The sequence below is a fragment of the Wyeomyia smithii genome, chromosome 1, assembly GCF_029784165.1.
Source record: "Wyeomyia smithii strain HCP4-BCI-WySm-NY-G18 chromosome 1, ASM2978416v1, whole genome shotgun sequence".
NCBI lineage: Eukaryota > Metazoa > Arthropoda > Insecta > Diptera > Culicidae > Wyeomyia > Wyeomyia smithii.
Window position 1 is genome coordinate 148,638,007 of NC_073694.1, and position 27,669 is coordinate 148,665,675.

The following is a 27,669-nucleotide window of genomic DNA, read 5'->3' on the forward strand; positions in this document are numbered from 1 at the left end:
AGGTACAACTGAAACCTGAATCAACAATTATTCGCACAAGAAACGAAATGTACTACAACTACAGTTATCCTCTACAAAAGTATTTGCATACATGCGACCACTAATCCAATCCAATCAAGCCAAATCGGTCAAATCCGATCAACCGTGCAAACTAGAAACACCAGTGAAAAAAAAAGATTGCACTATTCTTCGGGACAATACCCCGTTACAACAGAGCGATCAATTAGCCTCTCTTGCACAAATCGTCACGCTTCAGAATCAAAACACCAGAAATACTTGACTAGTGGTGTGCCGGACGATCACGAAGAGCCACACAAAAGAAAACGAAATGTTAGCGGATGTTGGACGTATCCAGCATAGCCCAACCATGAGAGGTGCGGGGTTCGTACTCTCATTCTCTTCCTCGTTGGCGAGATCTCCTTTATGTAGCCAATCTACTCGTAAGGGAAAAAGTTCTTTCTGACGCGTGTTGCAAGTTTATAATTACCTTTCATTTCCACGCCATACATATGTGCCTTGTCTCGTAATGGGGTGCGCACCTGTGTGTGAGCGACCGGTAACTCGCGAGATTCGCTCTTAGAAAGCCCTGTTACCTGTATGCGCAACGATGAATGAACAGTCAGTGAGTGCTTGGAGAAGAAGATTCGCACCTGAGAATTTATTTCTATGTGAATAGAAGATCGTCGTTGAGTCCCACGTTTAATGAATGTCGGTTGTTGGTCAAAAGGGGAAGAGAATGAGCGAGAACTTACGCTTCGGCGCATTGCGTTCCACAGGGGCTTTTTGTTGGTCGTTTTTATGCTGCAAGAGATGGTTCATCTTGGTTTTTCTCCGTTGTTGTTATTGCTTTTGCTACACTTGTGCCGGGAGCTCTCTCTTTCTCTCGCTTCGTCGCTCGCTCGTCTCTGCAGTGGGCAGATGATGATGAAAAAGGAACGAACGATTCTGGAGGTTCCTCGGTTTTTATACATAGCCCGTCTTCGATTATGTATTATGCTCCTGGTCTCGGTTGGATAGGCCGCCAGCGAATCTGTGAGAGTGTGAGACAGTTCTGTTGTTACCGTTGAAGAACCTCCAGTAGCTTTCGGTTCAGTCTTCTCGCAGTCTTCGCTTTAGCCCGTTCCGATCTATCCGCCGCGCTCTCTCAGTGTTTTTCATTGTCGAAAATTCACCTGTAACTCACTGGTAATATCAACGATGCAATTAAATCTAGCCTTAAAACGGTGTTTGTTATTGATAAAACAGCTAGCATGGTGAATTTTTCCTAATTACTAGTGAAAAACGAAGATAGTGGCACACGTACGCACCTACACACACACATAGTCGAGGAACAGTACACGCAGGCGAGCTTACCTGGCTGAAGTTCCGAATGATTGCCAGCGCGAGCGAATGAGTGAGAAAGAGAGTGATAGTGCGGTACACGAAGTTACGCCACCCGAGGATGATTATGACCACGACGACGACCATGGCGACGATGAAGACGACGACGGCGGCGGCGGTGTTGGCGGTGTCGGTTGGTTCCGCAGAGTCAGAATCTACAGGACGTCGTCATCACCGCCGTCGATTCGTCCGGTTCAGTCGATAACGCGATTTTCCCGCAAAACGTTCTCTCTGTACCATCTGCGCTGCCGATTGTATCCAATCAATTCAATATTCATCATCAATCATTTTCTCCAAACCACGATCCACACGCAGATATATATTCAGAGTCAAAACCTCGTTGTCAGTTTATCAACACCAAGCTCCGATTTTCCAATTCCCATTTATTGTCGTTACAGTCATCGCGCGCCCGTACTAGCGTATTTTTCCGATCCGTAATTTCCGCGCGTCGACCCTTTTCTTGTTGTGGACACTTTGCGAGTTCCTCCGAAGAATAGGTAAACACCAACGCATCCAAGAAACATTCCGTGTGTGACTTTTCGGGAATAGGATCGAACTGCTCAGTTCATATCGTTGGTACCAGAAGAGAGAAATCAACAAATCAGCAGAAGCAAGTGCGCCGAAGATAACACCCGATCAAAGTTTATCAACAACCGTAAAAGTAGAAAAAATAAGAAGAAAATTGATTCAAGTGGTACCCTGGCGAAAATCATCAGTGCAACACGCACGCACAGCAAGCAGTAGTAGAGGAAGAGAAGTGTTCCACCAGTGTCCTTTCCATAAACAAAACACATTCGCACTTTGTTACTATAGGGATTCCCTCCAACTGATTTCCTACCTGCTACCAACCCAAAACAAAAACATAAAGTCGAATCAGTTCAAACCGAATCGAAACGTTGACGATTACCAGGGCGTTCGCGTCGCGTTCAAACCTAGAACACTACAGCATTAGAGGCTATCCTTAGAAGCGTGTTTTGCTCTGTAACGATTGGCGGAAATTCGCGGTGACAGACCATAGGCAATTGTGTGCAATTTTTATAACCGTAAGTTTAAAAAAAACCGGCGGTCGAAAAGAAGTATACCTGAGAAAATTTTGTTGAGATTTGTTTTTGTTCTAAGTTGTTGTATCAAAACAGAAAAAAGAAGAAGAACTACATTTAATATTACGTAAAACAGGAGATAGTGAGGACGATCGCGTTGCGCGAAATCTGAGATTTATGTAAGCTTAGAATACGCCAGCAGATATTGCTCAATAATTACGTTACTCGTACTCTCGATGGTAGCAAACAAAACGATCAAGTAAATATTTTCCGAGCATTTTAACCAAAGATTTTGTCCCTTTGACCATCAAAACAGAAAAATAAAAAAAGAGAGGGAAAAACCAGTTGATGTCGTGACGATTTTCGGTGTTTTTGTGCAATAGCGACAGCAGAAAAAATTTCTAGCATCACACAACTAGACTTAAATAAATACCTAACTATAACTTAAGTAGTGCTTAAGCGAGAGAGACAATCAACATATCAAACTGAACGGTTTGGTTATATCAGCTTCGTACCGCAATCTGGTCCGACTGTTCGATCTTTGATAAATCCTCCGTGTACTGAAGAACCACACACGAGTGAAGATAACTAAAGAAAACAAGTTTCTTCTTGGCCTTACGCCACCGCCCTCAGCCCCACGGCTGTTTTGTGACCGCGAAGCGAAAGAATCTCACTACAATCCACTACCATTAGCCAGTCAGTCGGCGTCGGTTTTAAAAACGCCAAAACTAAGAATTGATCGAGAGGGCAAAATATCAATAATAACAACACCGAGAGTTGGGTAAGATCGGGAATCGGAACACCACCGAACTTGGTAAGTGAAGTTATATAAGAAGAAAAACAAACAACTCCGCTAAAGAAGAAAAAAGGCAATTGTTTACACCACGAAGACGAGGACGAGCACGACGACGTCGAGCGCGCAGCGAAGTGAGCCTGTTGAAAAGTTCACGCGAGATTTTCAGGTTTTTCTACTGCTGCTGTTGTTGTAGTTGTTATTCTTGTTCTTACCTTTTTTCTTCGTCTGTGCGCTCGATCGCCGCGTTCGGCAGAGGAAGAAGTCCAACACAGCAAGAAACAAAAACCGGTTTTATATAATCAAAAATAATTACTACAAATACATTTCTTGGTGTTTCGGTTCTCGTGTGGGTTCTGAGGAGAAGAGTGTGTGGCGCGGTGTGTCATAGAATCGCTGGAAGAACTCGCGCGATCGCTTATTATAGACCAACCGAGAGATTTTCTAAAAGCGAAGGGAGAGGTGTGTGGATTCAGGCAATTGATTTTCCTTCTATTTCCAAGAGGGGCAAGCCAAACAGAAAACCTAGAAAACCAACAGTCAATATTACATTCATATATACAATCGCAGGAAAGACGAAAGCAAAGGTGTATTTTTAGAAGCTGAATTTCCAAACAATCCAGCGAATATCGGTGAATGAGCGCGAACACAGAACGAAAGAGATAGAGCTTGATAGACACGCGCGAGATCGATCGAAAGAGAAAATTATCATAGAGTGTTTTTTGCGCTAGGGTTAAAGTTTACTAGAATTTTTTGCGCTATAAACAACCCCCGGTTTTCCGGTCGGAGTTTCAATCAATCAATCGTGAATCCCCGACCGCGATCCGAACACACATCACACATAAACTAGCTGGTAAGGTTACCGAGGTAAGAGGAGAAAGCGTTTTGACAATCAATTCAATCGCTGTTACAGACCAATCAGGTGCACGTGCAAGCGTGACCCAAATCGAGTCGTGTTTTCAAACTCTGACAATCTCTCAATTTCTAAAATTTACACACATATCTGTCTAGACCGTAACGGAGTGGATTCACAGTAGGAATCGCCCAACCCAATATATCCCGACAATCGTTCTGAATCTGTGACAATCTGTTCTATACATTTCCGCCGCGTTAAGGCACAAATATTATCGAATATTCTAGGTGTAATCTCCAATCGATAAAGAATTTAGTGGTATAAAAGAAATAAAAAAAAACAAAGTTCAATTATCAAACAGAAACAAATCACTAGTTAAAGCAAATTAATATTAGCATACTACGTCGTTGTTTAGAGAGCTCGTATTGATGCAATCAATAGATATAAGAATTTAACCGAGAAAGACTACAGTTAACGAGCGTAGTAAAAGCGTTATATCATATACAGCCCAGAAAAAAAATCAATCTCAACGCTCGCCCAGAAGCTGAAAATTCACGTCACCACGTATTTCCGACCGGGTCCAATCTTTTGTCCCCCCTTTATACCACTGACGCCACCACTGACGCAGCCACCGCTGCAGCAAACGTCAGCCGCCACCGTAGTCGGCCAACCGATCGGTTCGAGTCCGCCGTCTGCCTATCCGGCGCAGTTTCCGTTCTATCCCACAAGTTCCCATCCGTCGACCCCATCCTCGTCCACCACCTGTTCATCGTCGTCGACGGCCGCCGCCGCTGTAGTCTATAACAACGGTACCGGTTGTAACGCGGCCGCTCAGCTGTGCTACTGTGGTCACTGCAACTATCAACACCACCAGCAGCTGCTTCTCCAGCAGCCACCCCAGGCTACGACGGCTACCATCATTCCGCCAACCCTCATTCTGAGCCGCTTTACCGAGATTAATCTCGGCACCGGTAGCAACTCGTTGAGCGGAAGTGACCCGAGCCTAGCGTCCAGCAACATTCCCACCGGCAAAGAGATAATGGTAAGATTCACAAGCGACATACTACCATCCTCGTTACACCATCACCACCACCACCAACACTCCTCGTTTCTGTCGCCGCCGCCGCCACCGTCAACACTGACGGCTGCCACTGCAACAGTTCCGTACGCTGCGGCCGTCGGAGTTCCTTCGCAAACTCCGCTTTACCCAACTCCGCCGCCCCCGATTGCGTACGGAGCCGCCTACCATCCGCCGTCGTACGGATACTTCCATCTGCAGGACGCACTGATCAGCTCCAGTTCGCAGCAGCTAGCGTACGGCGGCTCAACGGCGGATACCAGCGGCACCGTCACCTCACCGAACTCGTCGCTGAACGGTGGCTTCGCGGCTGCCCAATCTCCACCCTACGCTTATACTACCACTTCTTCTACTACCACTACTACTGCTACTACTTCTACCATTAGTACTGTTACTACTACCACTACCACTAGCACCTCTTGTAAGAACAAGGTACTACCGCAAATTTCATACCCTTTTCAGAACTTCGTGTTTTATTGTGTGCTTGTAGGTGTTGTTCTCGTTTTCAGCTTATTCCTTGGATTGGATTGACTTCCAAGCTCATACTAAAAGAAAGTCGAAGTAACTACTAGTTCAAAAAAAGTTATAAATCTTCATTTGACAAAAAACGAAAAATTCTTTTTTTAAACAGCTACCAAACCGATTTGAACACCATTTTCAATCAAATATTCATCAAATATAACATTATTTTAGAAGAGTCACTTTTGAGAAATTTTACAGAAGACGTGGTGAGTGGCGAGTTACTCGCCTGTCCTATTGTGGTATTGCAGATGGCGAGTCGGCTAGATTTTGGTCTGAGTAAACTGCTCAACTCGTTCATGACTCAGTTGTCACCAACAAAGTTTTACTCTCGTTCCCTAATAGAACACTTAGCTCGTGAGTCAGTGACTGAAAGCGAAGTTATTTGCTCGCCTTTTTTTTGTATATAAAATGTATAAAAAAGAACGATGTTGGTTCAACTTTGGGAGAGACTGTAAGTGACAAGAACTTGGCAATAGGAAAGCTTTAATGAATAGAAGGTCAGGTTTCGATAGCAGAATTTTATGCAGATGGGAATAAATCATCCGGATCTGATTGGTCTTTTGTGTATACATGTATTTGTAATATGTATTTCTCGAGAGAAGAATCGAACTTCGTTGGATCTCATTCCATTCATTGTTTTTCGTGCTTATTGCATTGTAGTTCTGAAAAAAAAAAAAAAAAAAAAAATGAAACCTAAAATACTCCATTCCCCGTGTCGCCAGAAAAAACGGAATTGAACGTAATAACTTGAGAAAAGTTCGAAGTTTTTCCGACAATCACATTAGATTTAATACGCTTCAATGTTTTGAATAACAATGAATAACGCTCTTGTAACATTCTTTCGTCAATTCAATCAAATTTAGTGAAATGAAAAAAAAAATCGACTTTCTCTAGAGTCTGCAGAGAACCTGCGATTTGTGTCATGTTTGAAAATTTCAGGTGTTTGAAAGTTATTTGCAGTACTGATGAACCCTTAAACAATTCATAGCGCGTAGCAAAAATTAACTTTGTTTCAAAAACACGGTCCTAAAATGTCCCATATTGGATCCAGACTGAAATAAAGATATGATTTGGTAACTTTTAATTCATTTTTTATCGTTGAACATAAAAACAGGTTTACCTTCTACACCCGCTCAAACTCAATTACTAACATGCTTTCCACATCTGGTTATTTTTTTTGGATTTGAAAATGCCTTTTCTGTTCAATACCCTTAGTAGCCCCAATATGGCTATTTTTTATAATAATGATATACAAATTTCAAGTTAAGAAAAAAATTTAAGGTTGACAGAAGTGGGTTCCCGTTTCAAGGTAAATCGTTCTGAACCTGAAACCGGAAACGCCCTGAAATTTGGACCAAAGATTTTTCTGGCATTTCTTTCTTACTTGCAACGTGAATCGCGATGTCGTTTTTTCATTCCTCGGCAGATTTGCCCTGACGCAGTGGAATAAAGAAATTCGCTGTAGATATGGATTTTATCATCGAGGACAAACAAAACAGAAAAAAAAAACAAATGAAAAGGTTCGTCAGATCTTCTGAAGAATTTCAACCAATTTTTTTGTTAGTTCTAGAGTAGTAAACCTGTGATACAAAAAAATAGATTTTTAATATCAATTTTTAATGTCGTGCACATTTAAGGTACACCAACAATTTTGCTGTTATTCGAAAACAGTTGAAGCAACACCATTGTTTGTTAACGCTTTTCCAATCATGACTTCAATATGACGGAGGCATTACAGAATATTCTGTATTTTTGTTTTTTTTTTGTTTTAAGTTGACATGAACAATTATTTGGATGTTTCTTTTTCGTATTTTTGTTTGTTTACTTCAACTGACTGCGTCCTTTTTTAATAACATCTTTCCACTGAATAACCTAAACTGTAAGGTTTTTTTATAGGCAGCAGGAGTTTATTGATTAAGCCTATTACAATTGCAACGCAGTGTGGCGAAAACCTGGAAAATTAGAGAGTAAATTTATTTTTCGATCGGGGAAATCAGGGAGAAACAGTTAAGAATAAATTTTAACCGAGACGCGATTCTGTTTTAAACGGTTCAAGAGCAATAAAACAATTTTTTTTTCAGTATAAGAGGAAAAATACGGGGCATCTACCGTTTGGTTTCATATACGAGCGAGTATTTTCTTCATTGGGATTTCAGATTTGCGCTCATTTTCGTTGTGCTTCTTGTGCTGAAAAATGTAAAGTGTCAGGTTTATTAACGTTATATGTCTGGGAAAACCAAGGAATTTGATTTTGAAAAATTTTTCGCCATCCTGATAACGTGTCTGTAAATTTTGTTTGGCAAACTTATTTGTTATAATGATTTCAATAGATAAACATTTTATCACCCTCAAACAAATTTCAACATAATCAGTAATAGTTTCCTTCGAATAACTTTAAATTTACTCAGATAAAAATGAAACTTGTGCTGCTAAACGAGTCTGTTTTTACTTTGGTGCTGTTTCAACTTGCCCATTAAGGGGAGTTCGTAGCCTATAGTCCTTTTTGTCAGTAGAATCCGCCCATTCGGTGTCAGGGGAACTTTTATGCATTGGTTTACTCTGAGGTTTTTTTTTGCATCTTCCTACTTGACTTTTCCCACACGGTAAATTCTAGAAAAAAGTCACACACAGTTGACTGAATACCTCTCCTGGCAGTTAGAATTGCCGATGCTTGCCTGGGTAACTAATGGTAAAGATTTAATTCCATTCCATTCCATTTAATTCCAAGTTAGCCTTCTTACGGTGGTTCTTTGTGCAACTCCACTAGTTCAGATCCTTTATTGAGGAGTAAAAACGAAATGTGCGGAGCAATTACCCATGGAATTTGACACGAAATGTCTTTAAAGTTTTCTCGATTTCTGCGATTTTTGGTTTCAATTTTTTTGAGTAAAACGTAGGTATATTTGGATTCCGAAACACGCAGGAAATTGTAGCAAAAACTCTCTGAAACCAGAATTATTTGATATAGTACTTGTTCAAAATACGAAACCGTAAAATACGTGACACTTTTGATATTACTTTATTTTAACATTGTTTTATTTTATCTACTTTATTTAAGTCCAAAAAAATTGGAGTTCAAATATTGCAGCTAAAATAGAAACAAAAATAAAAGGGAAAAATAAACGCTTTCGATGAAAGTCGTTTTAAAATTTATCTGCTGGAATTGCTTGGAAAAATTGCTGGCAATTTCATACATTTTCGACAGTACGCTGTTCAGCTCATGAGTTATTAAGGAATTTTAAGGCTGCCTATAATCGAGCAAAATTATTTTGTTTCATTTTATTTTCGTTTTCGGTTAATTCCTTCATAAACTGTATCTGAAATGATATTTCTGAATTTTTGAATGCAGGACATTTGAATAGACATTTGAATGTTTACTGGTGGTGGATGTAATAAATGATTCCACGGGTTTCAATAGGTAATATTTTTTTACTACTGTCGACGGCCGAAATCACGCGACTCGTACCAATTATACATAACTTTCATGCTATAAATTTAAATAAATTTATTTGCTTTACCTTTAATGCCGATCAAACTTCATACCAGTAATTGTCTGATGCCTTCACACTGACTGCGCCACCGATTAGCCTCATTCAATCAACTGGACCAATAATAACGCGCATATCCACAACAACCGGGGCAGGAAATCGCCAGGTGTAATTGTTTTTTAGGATCAATAATAGGTCCGTCGGAACAAATTTCATTCCAATGAAAAATGCGAAATTCCGGCAAGTTTTGTTTAACTTCATCACCGCATTCTATTTTAATTAAATCATTTTGTGCAGAGGGCAGCGTGTGCCACAGCGCGCGTGGTGTGAAAAACATCCGAACAATATTTATCACTGATGTGCTCTGGCGGCCGATAATTATGTCCCGAGCGGAAGCAGCAGTACACAGTTTGAACATCACCGCCGCCGCTGCCACTACCGGATTGCGATATTGAATTAATCAGACTAATTTACATCGAAGCCAATAGTAAAGTCCAACATGCGAATGAATTTTACCCACTTTTCCCTCGAGGGTAACGGTAGTTACTTTGTATACCCAATTGGACTGTTTCCAGGTCTTTTGATGAGGTAAGTGGAAACGACAGTTGTTAGATTTTGTTTGTTTTCTAGAACATTTGTAGAAAAAATGACTGTTTCGCATAACACGATTTTAAAAATCTTAATTTTTGTCATTGCGTAATCATGTTTATTGATTTTTTTTATATCCTCATGGGTTTGTCGCTCTCTGAACTGTAAAAAGGATGCTGTAAGCTATTCCTTTTCGGATTATTCTCGTTTCGGTTCACTCGATGGCGTATTTTTTTTTTGCGGTAGCTTTCCACTTTTTCCTAATGAGCGCTTCTTTTGTGCAATCGGTTCTCATGTCGTTACTTACCGACAACTTAGCTGATATACGCAAGCAGTGCTGTACGCTCATTACTGAATGAGCACTCGACGTTCGATGCAGCAAGAGGAGCGTTGTGTACATCATTCAGATTTCAATAAGTTGCTATGAAAATAGGGACTATTTTTTCCCTCAGTAATATTGCTCAAGTAATGATACGCCGTCGCGCGGTGGGGCTTTGCTTTCCTAAAAGGTATTCATACGCTTTTGTGACGCTGAACCCATTTTTCCTTATCGACTCGTATGACAAATTCCATAGTTCGCATTGTCATTACGATTGGAAAAGCATCTATAAACGCATAAACATGATCGTCATGTATACTTGTTTGCACCAATTGTGTTGTCTGATAATCTAGAAAAATCGTTCGCTATGATTTTTGTAAACTTGTTTTTACACTTCCTTATTATCTTTTTTAGTTTAATGTGTTCAATGGAGCAGGCTAGTTACATGCGATTAAGCACACATATATCCAGAGCATATAACTCTCTGTTATTTGCATTGACCGCTGGTTATTGTAGAAACATGCACCCAATTAATGTCTTGTAGAGCACGTCTTTGATTGGTTCATTGTTTCCACCAACTGCTGTGGCGGCCAACTCTTGGAATTACTTCCAATTAGAATATGATCCGAGCGCTTCCTCGAGAGGTTATTTTTCCCTTCATTCCTTTCGTGTGTATTGGCTGCCCCACTTAGGTGCTGATAGTAATAAGTGCTTGGGGTGTAGTGTAGCTTCACTTACACTAGTAGAACGCGTAGCCGCACATAATTAATTAGCTTGTTGCATCTTGATCGATTAGAAACTATCTGTTTGAGGAATCTTAAGACAAAACCGCAAAAATAGTGTGGCTTTCTCTTAACGACTGTTGGCCAATCCAACAGATTGATAACAGTCCAACAACAGTAACAGCTAGAACAATTATCGTTAATTAAGATCGGAAGCCATTGCTGGTTTATCCTGAAGAACACGCATTTCCTTGTGCGTCCACCGGGTGAGTCTCAGGTTGTGCTGGTTTAGTGTGAAGAACATCATATCGACATATCGAATGTCAGAATGCAGACAAATTACAACCATGATTGCTAAATAATTAATCAAAATCAGTTCGCTACTTGTTGCCTGAATGATAGGCCTTTTGATAATATCTTGTATCGAACACTATCGTTTCATATGAAATCCATCGTATTCCGATCAAAAAGACCTCTAACGGTGTACACCTTCAATTTATCCAAAGGAAATGAATGCAATTTTGCACATGCTGGCTGTTCCTGTTGCATGTTGATGTTTCACCATCGCTTGACCCACAGTTACACTTGTTGCGTGATGTGGAAAGGTGAGGAAGAGAAAGAGACATGCATCATCAATTCGCACACACAACGTACACCAAGTTCCGGTCAGGGATTGAAAAATTAATATCCCAATTGCCAGGCTTCCTACTTGCACGGGCCACCTCTTCCTACGAAGGGTTACACTCGCGACGGAGACTGGTGGTGTGCAGGGTCAATCATAGCATAATGAAATTTAGTATTATTTTAGTACCGCCAATCTTCACACATACTCGGGTTATTAGGTTTGCTGCCGCACCGAAGTTGCTTGGGCAAATGAATTTAATTAGCTCCGTATGAAAGATTATAATTTCATTTAATTAATTATTTGTTGAACGTTAGAGGTTCTCTAGTAAACACACAAACATCACAACCGAAGCCAAGCGGCCGACAGGGTTCGAGGTTTGAAGTAGTTTCGGAAAATTCCTCTTCGACACATAGCTTCGCATTATAGTTGCTGGTTTTTTCACGGCATCGAAGCGATGTTGTAGGGTGAGAGGTAGTGGAAAAGCTGATGTGCATAATTATTTTAACTATTTAAATAATAAAGTAATGTGCGGTCGGCTGTCGCTTACTCGCTCAGCAATGCACAGTATGTTGGCGTTTGTGTGCGTTACTGGCTGGTGATTTATTTAATTATGTTAAAGCATTGTTGGGGAAATAATCTGAAGCGAAATATTGGAACAGAACCGCGTTGTAATTGCAATAATGATACTAACTACTGGGCAAAACCTATTATAATTGTAGGCACTTCGGTTCATTTAGAGTGTTTAATTTGAACAGAAATTAACGACTTCATGGAAGTTCCTTGGGGCATAATGTGGTTCGACCGTAGTCCTAAATTGCCTTTGAAAAGGCAGTCTGGTCTGTACGTTTTCAATGAATTTTTCTGGATTACTGTGCAACGTTTCATAGCTGTTCAAAAGCATCTTTACATAATTTTTTTTTTCGATATTGTTTTTGGCACATTTTGCATGTTGTAGGAAAAGTACAACGATACACTGTGCCCCAGTGGTGAGTCGAGAAAATTTCCAGTTCGAAAAGATCCTCGACCTGACCGGGAATCGAACTCGACATCACAACCGTGTGTGGGAGAGCTAGCCGACCGACATCGCTAACCACAGAACCACGGGGACCATTTTGCATAAATAAACACAAATTCAGGAAGACCGGGAGTGAACACCACAGATTTTAAATTTGAATGCCAAACATTGTCGAGTGCTTTTCCAATGTCTAGGAGAGCAGCTCTCTATTCTTTAGGTTATTTGATTATAATTCAACATCAAATTAATCTGTTGTTTGGTTATAGAAAATTTGAGTTTGGTTATAGAAAACTTGACCAAGTTAAAAAACTTTTTCGTTGACAGTAAGAAAAAAAATATGAGTTCTACGAATTCTGTTTGATTGTAATTACTGAAGAATGCCTGGAATTGATTTTTTTCATTTTCACTCTGACAGTGGAATGAGTAAAGTTTTCACACTGACAGTGGAATGAACAAAGCTAGGAATGACGCACTGTTTGTGTTGAGACTCAACTCATAGACATAGATAACACTGATCAACAGAAGCAGAAAAAAAAGTTTGCCCTTAAGCTCAAACTGGAACAATATGAAATACTAGCTGATACGGCAAACTTCGCACCGCCCATTTTTTCTTGATTTTAATAATTTCAAACATTTTCAATTCATCCTACATACATCCAAAGCTTGACCTTGCGATATGATTATGATATGCAAATGTATGACGAATCAGTTATTCAGTACGTTTAAACTCGAAAGACAAATTGTTTGCAATGATTGGTTTCATCGGAATGATAACATCCTCGCCTTTTGACTTTCGTATATCACCTTGTTTCTGCAAATACCCATATTATGTGGTATATACCCAAAGGTATTTTCTCATTCCGGAAATATCTATTTTGGGTCGTATGAATTCATTTTGGGCTGTTTTCCAGAAGCCTGAGGTCGCCATATTAGAATTCAAAATGGTGTCCAGAATCGATTCATGGCTTCTATGCATCATCTCGATAACGAAAATACCCATATTGAGTGGTATTAATTTTCGGCTGTTCTGCAGAAACCGGAAAGCGTCGTTTTGAAATTCGAAATTGTATGTGGGGTCAATTTCTGGTCTCATGTGCAACGATATTTTAATCAAAAATGGTGTCTTAGGAAGTTTTTTTTCAACTTCTTTCTATCATTCTGGTTCCAAAATTTCAAATGATTTGGCCTATTTTTTAAAACCGGAACATTCGCCATCTTAGAATTCATACTGATGTCTGAGGTCGATTTGTGACCTCTGTAAATCATTACGATACCGAAAATATCCATACTGGGTGATATTTGGACTCTTTCAGCTGTTTTACAGCCACTGGAGGTCGCATCTGGAGTCCATTCCTGGGCATTCTGATTTCTGGCTTCTGTGCATTCTGATTCCGAAAATGGTATGGGCCATTTTCAACTGTTTTTCAATAACCAGAAGTTTCCTTCTTGGATTCAAAAATAGCGTCTGTAGTCGAAATTTGGCTACTGTACATCATCCCTATCATTTGAGGTTGTTTTCCGAAAAAATTTGTTAAAATATTTGTTTCATTTGCATGGGTTACCACTCTATCCTTCAAACTAGGGAAGAGTGTCAAACCATCATAGAAACATTTTTTGTCCTCAAAAATTTCCACATGTCAAATTTGTTTCCATTTGTTCATGTAGTTCTCGAGTTATGCAGAAATTTTAGTATGATTTGTATAGAAGCCCTCCCTTCCGAAAGAGGGAAGAATGTCGAACCAACAAAAAAATATTTATTGCTCCCAAACCTTTACAAGCCAAATTTGGTTACATTAATTTGATTTATGTTGAGTCCCTTCCAGAGGAGGAGCCTTAGAAACATTCGCATGCCAAATTTTGTTTTATTTACTTGATTAGTTATTGAGTTATGCAAGAATTTGTGTTTCGTTCATATGTGCCCCTCCCTTCCAGAGGTTAGAAGGGTGTCAAACTACCACAGAAGTAATTTTTTCTTCCTAAAACATCCACACGCAAATTTGGTTTCATTTGTTCGATTAGTTCTCAAGTTATGCAGAAGTAAGTGTTTCGTTTGTATCGCTATCGAACCTTCATTCAAAAGTTTATTGCCTCTAAAAACATCCACACACCAAATTGCAGGAATTTGTGTTTCACTTTTACGAGAGCCCTCCCTTCCAGAAGAGGGAGGGTTGTCGGACTACCATGGAAATATTTCTTGCTCCAAAAATCTTTACTTGCCAAATTTGGTTCCGTTTGTTTGATAAGTTCTCGATTGATGCAAAAATATGTGTTTCATTTGTATGGTCCCCTCGCTTACAGAGGAGAGAAGGATGTCAAACTACCACAAAAATAATTTTTGCTCCCGAAAACATATACATACCGAATTTGGTGCCATTTGCTCTATTAGTTTTGGAGCTATGCAAGAATTTGTGTTTTATTTATATGAGAGCACTCCGTTCCAGAGAAGGGCGGTGTTAAACTACCACAGAAATATATTTGGTCTCAAAAACCTCGACTTTACAATTTTGATTCCATTTGTTAGATGAGTTCTCGAGTTATGCAGAATTTGTGTTTCATTTGTATGGGACCCCTCCCCTCCAGAAGACCATCATTGGAACCTTCCCCGGCCCCAAAAAACCCTACTTAAAATTTTTTACATCAATCCGTTCGGTAGTTTCCAAGTAGTTTTTCTAATTTGTGTTGACAACTGGTGGTCAAAAGCGATAAAATGCTCTACAGCGTAAACCGAAAAAAAGAAAGATGATAGCTTTTGAACCATTCCTGTGAATTTAGGTGCTCCTGGGCGAGTCAGAAATGCGTAAAGTATTAAGAGATTTAATTGAAGCTTTTCTGTAAGCAAACATAGAAGCGACGAACCTTGCGGGCAATTACTCTGCGGTCTCCTGACGCACTACCGAGCTTGCTAGGAACCCCAAAATTCACAGGAATGGTCAAAAAGCTATAACCTTTCATATTTTCAGTTTGAGCTCTTGGAAGATTTTTTTTTCGCTTTCATCAACAGTGTCATTCACATGAAGAAATATTTATATGTATGAAGATTTCCTCATCCATTAGTTACAATGTAACAATAATGGTAGAAAGTTCTAATAAAAATATTCCTATCAAATGATCTTTTTTATTACCAAGTCCAAGTAAATTTCATCGAGACTTGTGGTCAGTTTCATAAGCTCTTAAAACTAGAAGATGTTAGGTAATCCGATTTTAAAATAGTCCAAAAATCAAAACAGCAATTCAAATGTATTCTTTTTCATTTTTTTGTCTTCAAGGCATCGTTTTGAGTTCAAAATACATTTATTTACTTTGCCACAAAAGCATGAAAATATGGTTAATGGTTTTAAAGTTTGATAATCCTAAAAACACAGCATATGAACTGTGCGCTAAATCGAAAAAGAAATAATACCAAATTTTGCCAATTTTTTTTTGTTCAATCAAACTTGCTCCAAATACATACTAATTTTTAATTTAGTTTCAATATGAAATTCCTTGTAATTTTGTAACGAGTGTTGGGAAATTTTATTTCTCGACTTGACGTTTTCCACAAAAAGAAATTCCTTTTTGAAAAATGATTGAAATAAAAACCGGTCGGTTGTTTACTTGCCATATTCTGTCGATGATACTTTCCACGCTCTATTTGATATAAAAATGCATCGCATAAATCGGATTTTTTTGCGAAATAAAACAAAATTTTTTATTCTGGTTCAAGGACTCCGCTCTGGCTGGTTGCGATTTTTTTTTGCTGCCTGCTAGCAGAAAAATTTTACTACATCGTTTTGAACTGTTCAGATGAATTCAGGATGAATTTTCCATTTCCATTATTAAACATAAGCTAAAATATGTTATAACCTTGTAAGAAAAACTCCTGGAGTTGTGTGGTCTTCAACAAAAACGTTAAGTACAGAAACTAAATTTTAAGTAAGTTCCATATAATATATTCTGTAACTCTGAACTTAATGAAAATAGGATTTTTTTTGTTCAACAAAGTTTCATATTTTTAAATCTTCTACAACTTTTCTGAATAAACCATTCCTCTATCTCTTAACACAGAAAGTTTTTTTTTATTTCTATCATAGGAAGTAAAGTTTCATAATTTTCGACAATTTGCGATTATGCGGGTCGTTCATACAAACATTTGTTCCGAAGACACTATTAATCTAGGATAAAGGTGAAAGGCGCTATGGAATTAAGTTCCACTTTTTGCCTTATTGGACCACTGTGCACTGGGGTTGAAAATTTAATTTTTGAAAGAAAATGCGCTTGTTTCGGTTTGGTAGCATTCCAACTAAATAAGACAAAGAAAAATGAAAAATCGACGTTTTGACTTATCACCAGACTTCATGAATTCTCATAAAATCCTAACATGGTGTCAAGAAGATAAGTTATACGCCACTTGAAATTAAACACCAGCCATTTTGCAGCGCCACGTGCAGTACAAATTAAAGGGTTATCATGCTTCGCGAAGAACAACTGTCACCTTCCTTCTATTTACCGATATTGTCTTGTAGAAGCCTTTGTCGAATTTTCCACCTTTGTCGGTACCTCCGAGCGGTGGTCGTGCAAGCAAGGACACATCAAGTAGGAAGCCTCCTCCCTTTCATGTCCCGCTCTGTTATGCTGTACTGTCCGTTCTTGCATACTAAATAGTATCATTTTAACGCCCAGTCGAGAGAACGCGTCTAATCGCTCTCATCTCTAAGCCGCACTCTTCAAACACAACAAACGACGAAAAAGTGTCACAATCCTACTGGCCGCAGATGGTGCACCGGTAATCAGGGGAAAGGATCAGGGGCCTAATTACCTTTTTTTGTCCCCGTGATGATGACGGCAAGACTGGTTTGCTCTGGCCAACTGAGTGGCGAAGATAATTTGTCCCGTCGTTATGGTTGTGCTTTAAGCTGCGAAGTTGCTTCGACTTTTCCATCCAGGTGGTGGTTTCTCTACTCTCGGAAAAGCTAATCGAAAAAAGAAGAAGAGAAGATTATAGTAGAGTGTTTATGCGGCTTCCAGATGGGATTCGGAAGGGGGAAATTTATGACGTGTGTAGAACTTTATGGACCGTCGGACTTACCGGCGGTGATGGAGTTCAGATGGGGCAGATTTGAGGTTGGCTTAATTATTGCACCCATGGCTACTGGGAAATACCTTTTTACATAATATTCTTCGTGTTGGGATGTGAAAAGTGGCGTTCAGGACATAAACCTTCGTACTTTACCGACAAAAGTTAAACTGGTTGTCGTAGATAATCGTAAATCGTACGGGGATGCAGGAAAACGTACTAAATTTATACAGTAAACATGTCGTTTGCGAGTTTTGTGTCTTCAGAAGTTCATACTCCGACCAGGTGTGGAAATTGTCCTAATCCAAACAAACCTCCCACAAATATACTATCAAAATTCCTCACCGCCAAACCATTTCTTTTCCATGGTCAATACGTACCGTACTAATTCGCTACCATTTCCTAGGCCATTTTTCTTCTAGCCACGAACCCCGCACGGATCTACTCTCTCCAAAATCGTGTAATAATGCGGTGCTACTAATTTACGCGTTTGTTCGTCCTTTCGCAGTCTGTCTGTCTGAATAAACAGGGGTTAGACTAGTCCAGTTTAGCGAAAGCAAAGCCAAGCCGCCAAACCGTTTCCGGTTTCTAGGGTTCTTGTGGCGGGGTAGGAAGAGAGGGTAAGGAAAAGAGGGTAAGACGGACAAGATTAATTGAAATTTCATACCGAACCAACAACAGCGGAGAGAAGAGTATTCAGAAGCGATTTTGAAGGAAAAAAAAGGTGTGCGCTTACAAATACCACAAGAGACAAGCGTTCCGGGCAAGCTGGGAGGAGGAGAATTTCATTATGTGCAATTTTGCGCTCGTTTCATCAGCGTAATTAGTTCAATCGTGGTTTCTCTAACGGTGGTCATGATATAGTTTATACCTGTCTGTCTTAAGATATTTTTTTTATATTTTATCAGGAGCGATTAGTTGCCTTGCAACTCGTAACCACTAGTTCGGATATGTAAGCGCACACGAAATACGTATAGATATGATTGATGTCGGTAAATTGACCCAAAATAGAGTAAAATTCCCAATCGATTCAACATAGCAAAGCAAGCAAGATGTTGAAATAGAGCCGCCCAATATTTGATGTCCTCATTGCCGGGTTGACTTCTTCTCCGCTGCTTCGCAACAGACCAACTTGTTGATGATCAGCATTTCACAGTCTTCCACCACGCTGCGATCGCTCAACACTATTTTTCTAATTTCACCCTGCCTGTTGTCGCATGGTCAGTCATCCGGATCGGAAAAAGTCATGTTTTGTGTGGAAGTAAGTTGAACACGCTTCTTGCGAGAAACTTTCCTGTTTTTTGCTGTCGTTCCGTTTTCTTCGATTTTTCATCTCGCACACGCCCCAATTCATTCCGATTTTCCGCTTTCCTCTGCTATGTCATCAGTAGTTTGCCCGTTAATGAACTTCCCCCCGGTTGTTTTGTGTACGGAAAAACTTCAAAGTGGAGACGAGAGACGTTTGGTTGTTAATTTATTTATGCCTTCGCGTGTTCGCTATGTGTTCCCGGTCCAGTCCATGTCCTGCTTGCGCCATCAGTGTGCGTTGAACGATGGAAGATGAGTCAATTTCGTCAGCTATATGTGAGTAGAACCGAACCCAGTTCGGTGCAGTCGGCTGTGCTTCGGGAAATTCCAACAACAAAAATAAAATATGATTGTTTTAAGTACAATACGTTGAAATCGAACCGGAAATTTTTTTAGCAATTCTTTTATATTTTATTGCATTATAGTGTTGGTAATTTGAATTTATTTCACAAAAAAGATACCTTTGTAATAAAAAAAAAAACAACTAGAAGGATAGGAATAAGAGGAGTTCCTGTAGCCGCAAGGTTACAGAGTCGGCTTTAATAAGCGGATGGTCGTTGGTTCGAATCTTAGTAGAATCAGGCCATTTGGTTGTCAAAGGACTTTAGCCTGGAGTTATTCTCAGGCTCCCCTTTACATACCCTTCTTTCAATCTGAATTCTACATTACCCTTGTTGACTGTCCGCCTAACAAAAATAAGTCCCTATTATAATAAAACTGGTCTGAGTAACGTGTCAAAATTTTCTCCAGGGAATTGTAACCAAGCGAGATTGTTAGAAGGCTCGGTATAGTAGAGCAGTATGCTTTAAACGGAAAGGTAAAACTTACACACAAGTACGGATATGAATAATAAGCGTATCACTTATTTGATACTGCTAATATGAAGTGCGGAGTACAGAAAACACCTGGGCAATATCACAATAGATCTAATGTTTGGTCGCAGTGATGAGTCCACACAGAAAAAAACAGAAAAGAATAGAAATAGGATAGGTATAGGATAGGAATAGGATAGGAAAAGAATAGGAATAGGATAGGAATAGGATAGGAAGAGGATAGGAGTAGGATAGGAATAGGATAGGAATAGGATAGGAATAGGATAGGAATAGGATAGGAAAAGGATAGGAATAGGATAGGAATAGGATAGGAATAGGATAGGAATAGGATAGGAATAGGATAGGAATAGGATGGGAATGGAATAGGAATAGGATAGGAATAGGATAGGAATAGGATAGGGATAGTATGGGAATAGGATAGAAATAGGATGGGAATTGGATGGGAATAGGATAGGAATAGGATAGGAATAGGATAGGAACAGGATAGGATTATGATAGGAATAGGATAGGAAAAGAATATGAATAGGATAGGAATAGCATAGGAATAGAATAGGAATAGAATATGAATAGGATAGAAGTAGGATAGAAATAGGGTAGGAGTAGGATAGGAATAGGAGAGGAATGCGATTTGAATAGGATAGGAACAGAATAGAAACAGGATAGGAGTACGATAGAAATAGGATAGGGGTAGGATGGAAATAGGATAAGAATAAAATGGAAACAGGACCGAAAATGAGTAGGAATAGGTTAAGATTTGCCTCTCTCAATTGGTCTAGAGGTACGATGCTACGATGTTGAACAGTTAGATGCTGGTCAGTCGTCGTATGTTTGAGTCTCGCCTCGGGAAAAACTGTTAGTGTCAGTAGGATCGTAGCGCTAGTCCCGCAATCGTCCTGTACAGAAACCTGTGGCGTCGGGTCCACCTGTGCCACATGTGCACTGCACACTGCACAGGTACCCTATTTCCTAATATGCGATTATCGAAATATTATAACCTATAAAACCAATAAGCATACTAGCGAAACCCTACAATTTTGAGCATCAAACATTTTGGTTTGATTTTCTTATTTCATTTGAGGGAAAAGAACTTTATAACTGTTTGGTGCACATGTGACGAAATCAGCCACGCGACGCCTCTGACAGAAACAGAAGGTCAAGTTCCGAATCGAAATGTAGCATCAATGCTTTGCTTGTAATGCCAATGTACTTCGAATGTGATAAAAATATTTTGAAGAAATTGGGAAAAATGCAGTACAATAAGAATAGAAAAAGAATGGGACAAGGATGCTAAAATATATTCAAAAACACGAATTTGTTGTCTCCAACAACAATTTCTCTATATTATTCATGAGTGTATTGTTTAATTTGGCAATAAGATGAACTGGATGTTTTTTTTTCCACTTAAGTTTGATCGATCAGTTCTGATATTTGGCTTTCTGTACTTCGGTCATTCGTTTTTATTTTTACGAACAATTTAATTAGTTACTGCAGCGGCGTGATGAAAAAACACCAACGAATCGAGAAATTTGTTCCCGCGCACATCCACTTTCCAGTGGATTTTTGCTACTCTACTGCTTGGCTACGCATCCGTTATCGTCACCCTCGCATCCGTCCCTATTCTCCATGTACACCCTAACCGGGTGTGTATTTCCTTTACATTTTTCCCTTTCCTATCGTGCAGTTTTTATCCGCACTAAAAGCACCACAGTGCGCACAAGCCTCATCAACAATTCACGATCCGGTAGATCCAGGGCCGTTCTCCCACCTCTTCCCATCCCTTCTTTTGTGAACCACTCTTTCGTTCGTGTATTCACATATGCTACCGGAGCCTTAACAGCAAGCAAAAATGAATAAAAATATAAGAAATCAAGCCGGAAAACCAACCAACAAGAGCTAAACTCGGTCACTGATAACTGGCGCACTCGTAGTTGTAGTGCACAGTTTACCACAGGTAAAACGAATAGTAGCAAGTTAGCATGGGTGCGGAGCACTGCGGTGGTAAACGCGAGGAAGACTGGCAGAGCCCTTTTTTTGAGCGACCTCTGCTTACAAGGCAAACTGGATGCAGTTAATGTGAATACTGGCGGCCAAACTAGCTAACCGCCCAAGGGATGAAGGCACAGCATGCAATATTCGGCTTGGTTGGAAATGGTGATGGAGGAGACGTTTTTTTACATTCAAGGCTGTAGGTATGCAAGCAGAAATTATAGAAATTTATTAAAATCATAAATTATGCTTGCACGTTTATTTATTCATGGTTATTGGGAACCGGCAAAAGGTCGGTAGATACAGAACTCGCCAATCTACCATCGCCTGGACTGCTGCATGCGAGAATCTCGTGATAAATGCACGCTTTTACACGAATTCAAGCATGCAAGATAGACAGCGAAAATGGCCGGTTTCACTGACTGGCTTAATAATTGAGCGTTGAACGATGGTTAGCTTCGGTTTTTTATGGATTCATTGAGCTTCCGGGCTATGGTTCTTCGGGGTAGAATGTTTAATTGAATTGATAATTAGATCCGGTTTCCGGATTGAGAGAAGCTTATCCTTCTGTGGGCAACACAGTTTCACACACCGGATGCCGTTTTAATTAGACCCGATGCTAAGAGGTCATTGACTCCGACCAACCGATAACAAACCATTGACTTCACCTCTGATCTACTGTACCATTGTCATCCTGTCCAGTTGTGACAGAGTCCGTAACAAATCTGGGTCGACGGAAACTGACGGTGATAACAATATTAATGGTTTGCGGCGGCAGTCCCTCTCTACTTCAGACCAAAGTCGACAAGCGACGCCAATCAGCAGGATCGTTCAGTTTCCATTGTTATTATTAGAGCCATTATGGGAGTGTGAAGCAGTGCCTGCTACAAAGTCCTTCTTCCGGACTCGGTGCGCTCCTTTCTTTTGGCTGCCATCGTAGCGGAAATAAATGAGCTCCATCTGATGGTCGGTTGGGTAGAGGAAGGTACATGAAGTATATGCCAGAAATGTAGCAGAAATCTCTATCGTAATGAAACCTAATGGGAGTTTGGTCGATGGAATTGATGCTACTGCTCTGCTAGAGTAGTCGTTTATCCAAGGTTTTTTCCACGTTTTTCGTTAGCCAAGAAGCAGCTTTCTTGTTGCTGTGGCGCTAGCTGAATTTTTCATCTCAACTTTGTTCCTCCCTCTCATCGGACTCGAACCTGCTTGAACTACGAAAGTTGCGTGCTTTGCAAATTAACATCCGGGAGTGATTTGCAGGAATCGTCCGCTCTTGCTGAATGGGGAATCGTTTAAACAGCACAGCAGAGTTTGCAGCATAATTAAGACGTTTACGATCGGATTGCGTTTCGACTCTGACTTACGGCCGACTAATGGTGAGGCAGAAATCATGGTTTGATTTCTGGGAGAGGGTGGCAAGTTCTGAGTCGTTACCGTTTTGCAAGTTCTGTCGATTGGATGATATTTCACGCTCTAAGACAACAGCAAAATTTCTACAAAAGCTTGACATACATTATAACTTTAAAAAGTGTAACTGAATAGAACAATAATGGATGTGTTGAAAAACTCTAAATTTGTTTCTGTACAGTATTTAGTTCCATAGTGAAACATACAATACGCATTACATGTTTTTTTCTTAAGATTTCCTAGTATATTCATCCGTTCACACTAAACGCATGAATCAATAATGTGAGCAGAGGTGAAGCAGGAATAAAGATGAAATTAAAGAAAAAAGTTACTGTTTGGTACAATGAATATGCAAACAACAAAACTGGTGAGTGAATATTTTGAAGTGCGGAAATTCTATCGTATTTTATTCGACAACTTGATGTGAACGTACTAACCGGCGTACGAAATACAAAACTGAATTGTGAATAATCTCAATTATGCAAATCCAATTATTTTAATATAATATAATATAGCTGCTGATTATATAACTTTGACCTATTACCCAATAGAAAACGGAGTTTGTCTGAAACTATACTTTCCTTCTTTTCTGTGCGATCCGGCTGCCCAAAATCCTAGCATCTTTAAAATTTCACTACTCCATACACTTTCCTTTTCATTTGATCCTGTACACACAAAACAAGATTCCATCAGTCCAGTTACAGGCGAGAACGAAACAACATTCCAGCTTTGAAACGAGTCCGGCGAGAGAGATAACAGTAAAGTTCGGGAGTTCCACGAATCAAAAAAAAAAAACTTTCATTACACTGTCGGGTCCGCCACATACACGGGGGAGGAAAACCTCCGGTGCCGAGAGTAACACGACCGGACGAATTAGTTCTAGATAATGTTCAGAAATATTCATGCCCCCCATCCGGTACGACCACTACTGCGTTGTTAGCTAACCCAACGAACGGTAGTGAGGTGTTAAAATGTGTGAACACTAGGGCAAATGAAATTCGGACACATGTTTTATTCATTCCGCTCCACGGACGGACGTAGGAAGTACGTCACACAGATAGACAGAGCGGATAGCCAGGCGAAGAACCAGGCATTCCAGGGAGCACTAAAACAGCACATATGCATTAACTATCGGTTTGCTCGGTTCTGCTGGTTTGTTTCGGGCTTGGTAATATTACTTTTCCCCGGCTACCAGGTCGAAAAACTCAATTTTCTACGCAAAAATCTTAGGAGAGCTCACCCGCCTTTGGCAATACGAAGTACATGAATTTATGCTACTATTTCGCTAGGAAATAGAACAATTTTTATTTAAGGGGAAAAGGTAAATTCGAAGACTGGGTTCGATCTGGGTATGAATGCAAAATTGAAGGTTTAACCCAAACTACTAGATTGCGACAGCAAACTCAGAATCCGACAGTGTTTCATGGACCAAAATTGTGCACACCCTAGCCTTCTTGAGAAGCTGAGAAGCGGCAAAAACAGAAAACCAACACAAACTCCAACTATGTTTCGGTCAAGTGTTGTGGTTTGGTACGCAAAAGAATGAAAGAAGTTTGCTTTCTGTGGGAAACCGGCGTCGTTGCCGGTATGCAAGAACCAACCATAAAAGACGGCTCTTGAATCACCAGATTTTTTTCTGCAAAAGCATGCTTGGGTGAATATCCAACCTATGGATGCTCCCCATTACCGTCAGAGGCACTTGAGCGGATGAAATTTGCCACGCTAAGAATCCATCCGTGAGTTCTGGTTTACATCGCCTGGGCGGCAGAGGGAGCATGTGACGAGAGCCCTCGGAGGACGAACGAGGAAATGGCAAATTAAAAAGTGCATTACTTCGAAGTGACTGGTTCATCGAGTGGATTCAGAATACAGAGGAAACTTGACTCACCATTGTGCGAAAGTGTGTTCGTATGTGTGTGAACATTGACTTTGTACATAGTTAACAGATTTGCTTCTGAAGAGAACAGGTGGTAGGATGAGATTTCAAAACCATTCCGGAGCTTGATTGTGGTTTTGAAATTGGAATTTTCGAAAGGGAATCATAAAGTAGAGATGGTTACGATGGGGCAGCATTTCTAGTTTAATTGAACCGGGGGAATAAAATAAGCGTCAAAGAGAACATGAATATTACACCTCTTTTGCTGCAAGAGTTGAAGGATTCCTACGATTAAATAGAACGGAAAACTTTATGTTTTTCCACTTCAGTTCGAATCTCGAATCAATTCTCAATCACAGATAGAACCACGTAATAAGCAACAAACAATTGGTTAGCGTCAGCAATAGCAAGAAGCTCAAAAATTCCCGCAATTATCCCGCTTACCGGTTCAGTAAACATTTTCGGTTAATTTTCGGTGAACCAAACTTTTCTCCGCAAAACAAAAACAAACGCAGAAAGGTGAACTGTTTACACTTTTTGTGTGAAAACCCCATTTTTGGGGGAGCAAATCGATCGGCGCAAGGCGAACTTTGGCTAATGATGTTTTTCTTTCGAGCCAGACTACCCTCGCCACAGCAGTGAATGATTTATGCGTCGCCTGAAATTTTAGACCAAAGTTTTTATCGCAAAATTTTAGACCAAAGTTTTTATCGCATTGCACACTACACCCACTTTTACTCGCTCGGAGTGTCATCCATTCGTAAGGCCAACAGGTCAAGTGGTTAAGTAGCGGTGATCTGCTACTACTTTTGCATGTTATTTTCTGCATGTTTATTTATTCAGCATCAAAGGAAAAAAGTTGGAAAATCTGAAGCTTCAGCAAACTGCAAAACAGAAAGAGGGGGATACCTACGAAAGACTGACCTGCTGAAGGCGAATAAAAGGTCTAAATAGAGCGAATATGATAAGCTTGGAAGGTCTAGAAGGTAAAGCTTCCTTTGGTTCTTTTTCTTTAACGTATGATAGATGAAACTTTCGGAAAAAATGAGAGCTATGAAGTATCATTGATTTTTTCTTGAGTAAAAAGTTATTTGTCTGAAAAGTTCCATTAACTAAACACAGTTTAAGAGCATAGACAATCGTGAATATTTCAGTTTCACAGTTTTTAATGTTTTGTTTAACAAAATTGTGTATTTCATCGTTACTCATTGTATTTCCAATGCTCTAAATTTAATAAAATTTGAGCCAGGTAAACAGAACCTTAAATTTTTGTCCGTTTATATATTGAAATATTTTGGAGTAGTAAAGATCTATCTAGCCTCTAAATTAGGTGGAAGGGAAATGGCACATGGTCATATTGGGTGAATGGGTATTGAGTTCTCTTCAACCTTTTAAATCAAAAGATAAAATATGCCCAGTATTACTCCAGCTGGGAAATAAAGTACTTATTTTCTATTGACTAAATTATTCAGAGCTATTGTTACTCTGCGTTACATACCAATAGCTTGGAGAAAAGTTCGGGCTTATTCCTAAAATGGGAAAAAGAAAACAAGACTCCCAAAACCTTCATACCTATTTGTCTCTCCTTCTATATTAAAGACAATAAAAAAATGCGGACGACTATTATTATTGAATTTTCCTAACAGCAAAAACCAATTTGCTTACCAATCTTGTTAATTTACAATAGCGGTACTGCAATCACTAGTTGATGAAATTGAGAAATTGCTTCCAGTCAAAGAAATTGCTTTGGTTGCTTTGTTTGATATTGATGGAGCATTCGAAAATGCTTCCTTGATGCCTTCCACAACAAAAGCGAGGGGCCTGGATAACTTATCGAGTTGATAATGACGATGTTTACATATCAAAAAATTTGTGCTTGGAGGTGTACCTAAGAACATCAAACATCTGGTTTCTAATGGTTGGGTGGTGCGTACCAGGGATGTTACGGATGTGATTTGCTAGACATCTGTAGATGCGGATGCGGATATGTGATTACGGATGCAGATGTGGATACGGATGTTAATTGTCATGCCGATGTTCCGCATTTACGGATGCGGATGCAGATATCCGTAGCACTGGTAGGTGTTTTATTTCGCATGAAATATCGCACCCCATTGCAAAAGCTATTGAAGCGAGCAGTAAACACACCAAGGAAAATTTTCTACAAAATTTTATGAACCGTTTTTTTTTCAACATCCGTATATCTTGTGATACATGATGCGGATGCGGTAGGTCGCTCAAATTGTTGGCCGAGACAGGGTGCTGCTCGAAAAGCTGGAACCCCGCAAATTCGGCATCGTGACTCTACAGGAGATGTGTCGCAAAGGTGAGAAGTTGTAAAAAGCTTCACGAGGCCTGCTGATTAGAAACACCTTTTTCCCCTACTAAGATATCCGCAAAGCCACCTTGTGATCACCAAACCACCAAACAACAAACCAAATTGACCATTTTCCATTGATGGTCGGTTTTTCTCAAACATCACAAACATGCACTCCCTCCGGGGTGCGGATGTCCCCTCAGACCACCACTGTAAGCAGTACATCTGCGCTCATAACTATCCACGGTGATTCCACAACCACAGCACTAGATGAGGTAAACTCGAAAGACTGGTTTGACGAGGAATGCCAGTAAGCCATGGAGAGAAAAAAGAACTTGGAAAAATTATCTAAGCATCGTAACAAGAGTTGATGAAGAGAAAAAAGTGCCAGCAGGAGTGCAGAAATCGTAAAGAACTGGAACAACTGTTTCGGTGTAATGACACGCGCAAATTTTTTGAGAAG

General features: G+C 39.9%; 1 protein-coding gene across 14 annotated transcripts in view; it reads left to right on the plus strand.

Moving 5' to 3' along the window:
• LOC129727911 (polypyrimidine tract-binding protein 2) overlaps positions 1–27,669 on the plus strand; it is a 594,233-nt gene that overhangs the window by 360,201 nt on the left and 206,363 nt on the right. The window contains exons 1-2 of one of the 14 annotated variants that reach the window (XM_055686288.1): positions 1,026–1,185; positions 1,779–5,108. The exons of 11 other annotated variants lie outside the window; for them this stretch is intronic. In XM_055686288.1, coding sequence (XP_055542263.1) covers positions 5,106–5,108 — 3 coding nt within the window. In that variant the 5' untranslated portion in view covers positions 1,026–1,185; positions 1,779–5,105. Of the gene's footprint in view, positions 1–1,025; positions 1,186–1,479; positions 1,635–1,778; positions 5,109–5,180; positions 5,577–27,669 lie in introns of those variants that run through there. 2 more of the 14 variants (XM_055686298.1, XM_055686310.1) reach the window with 2 other exon arrangements.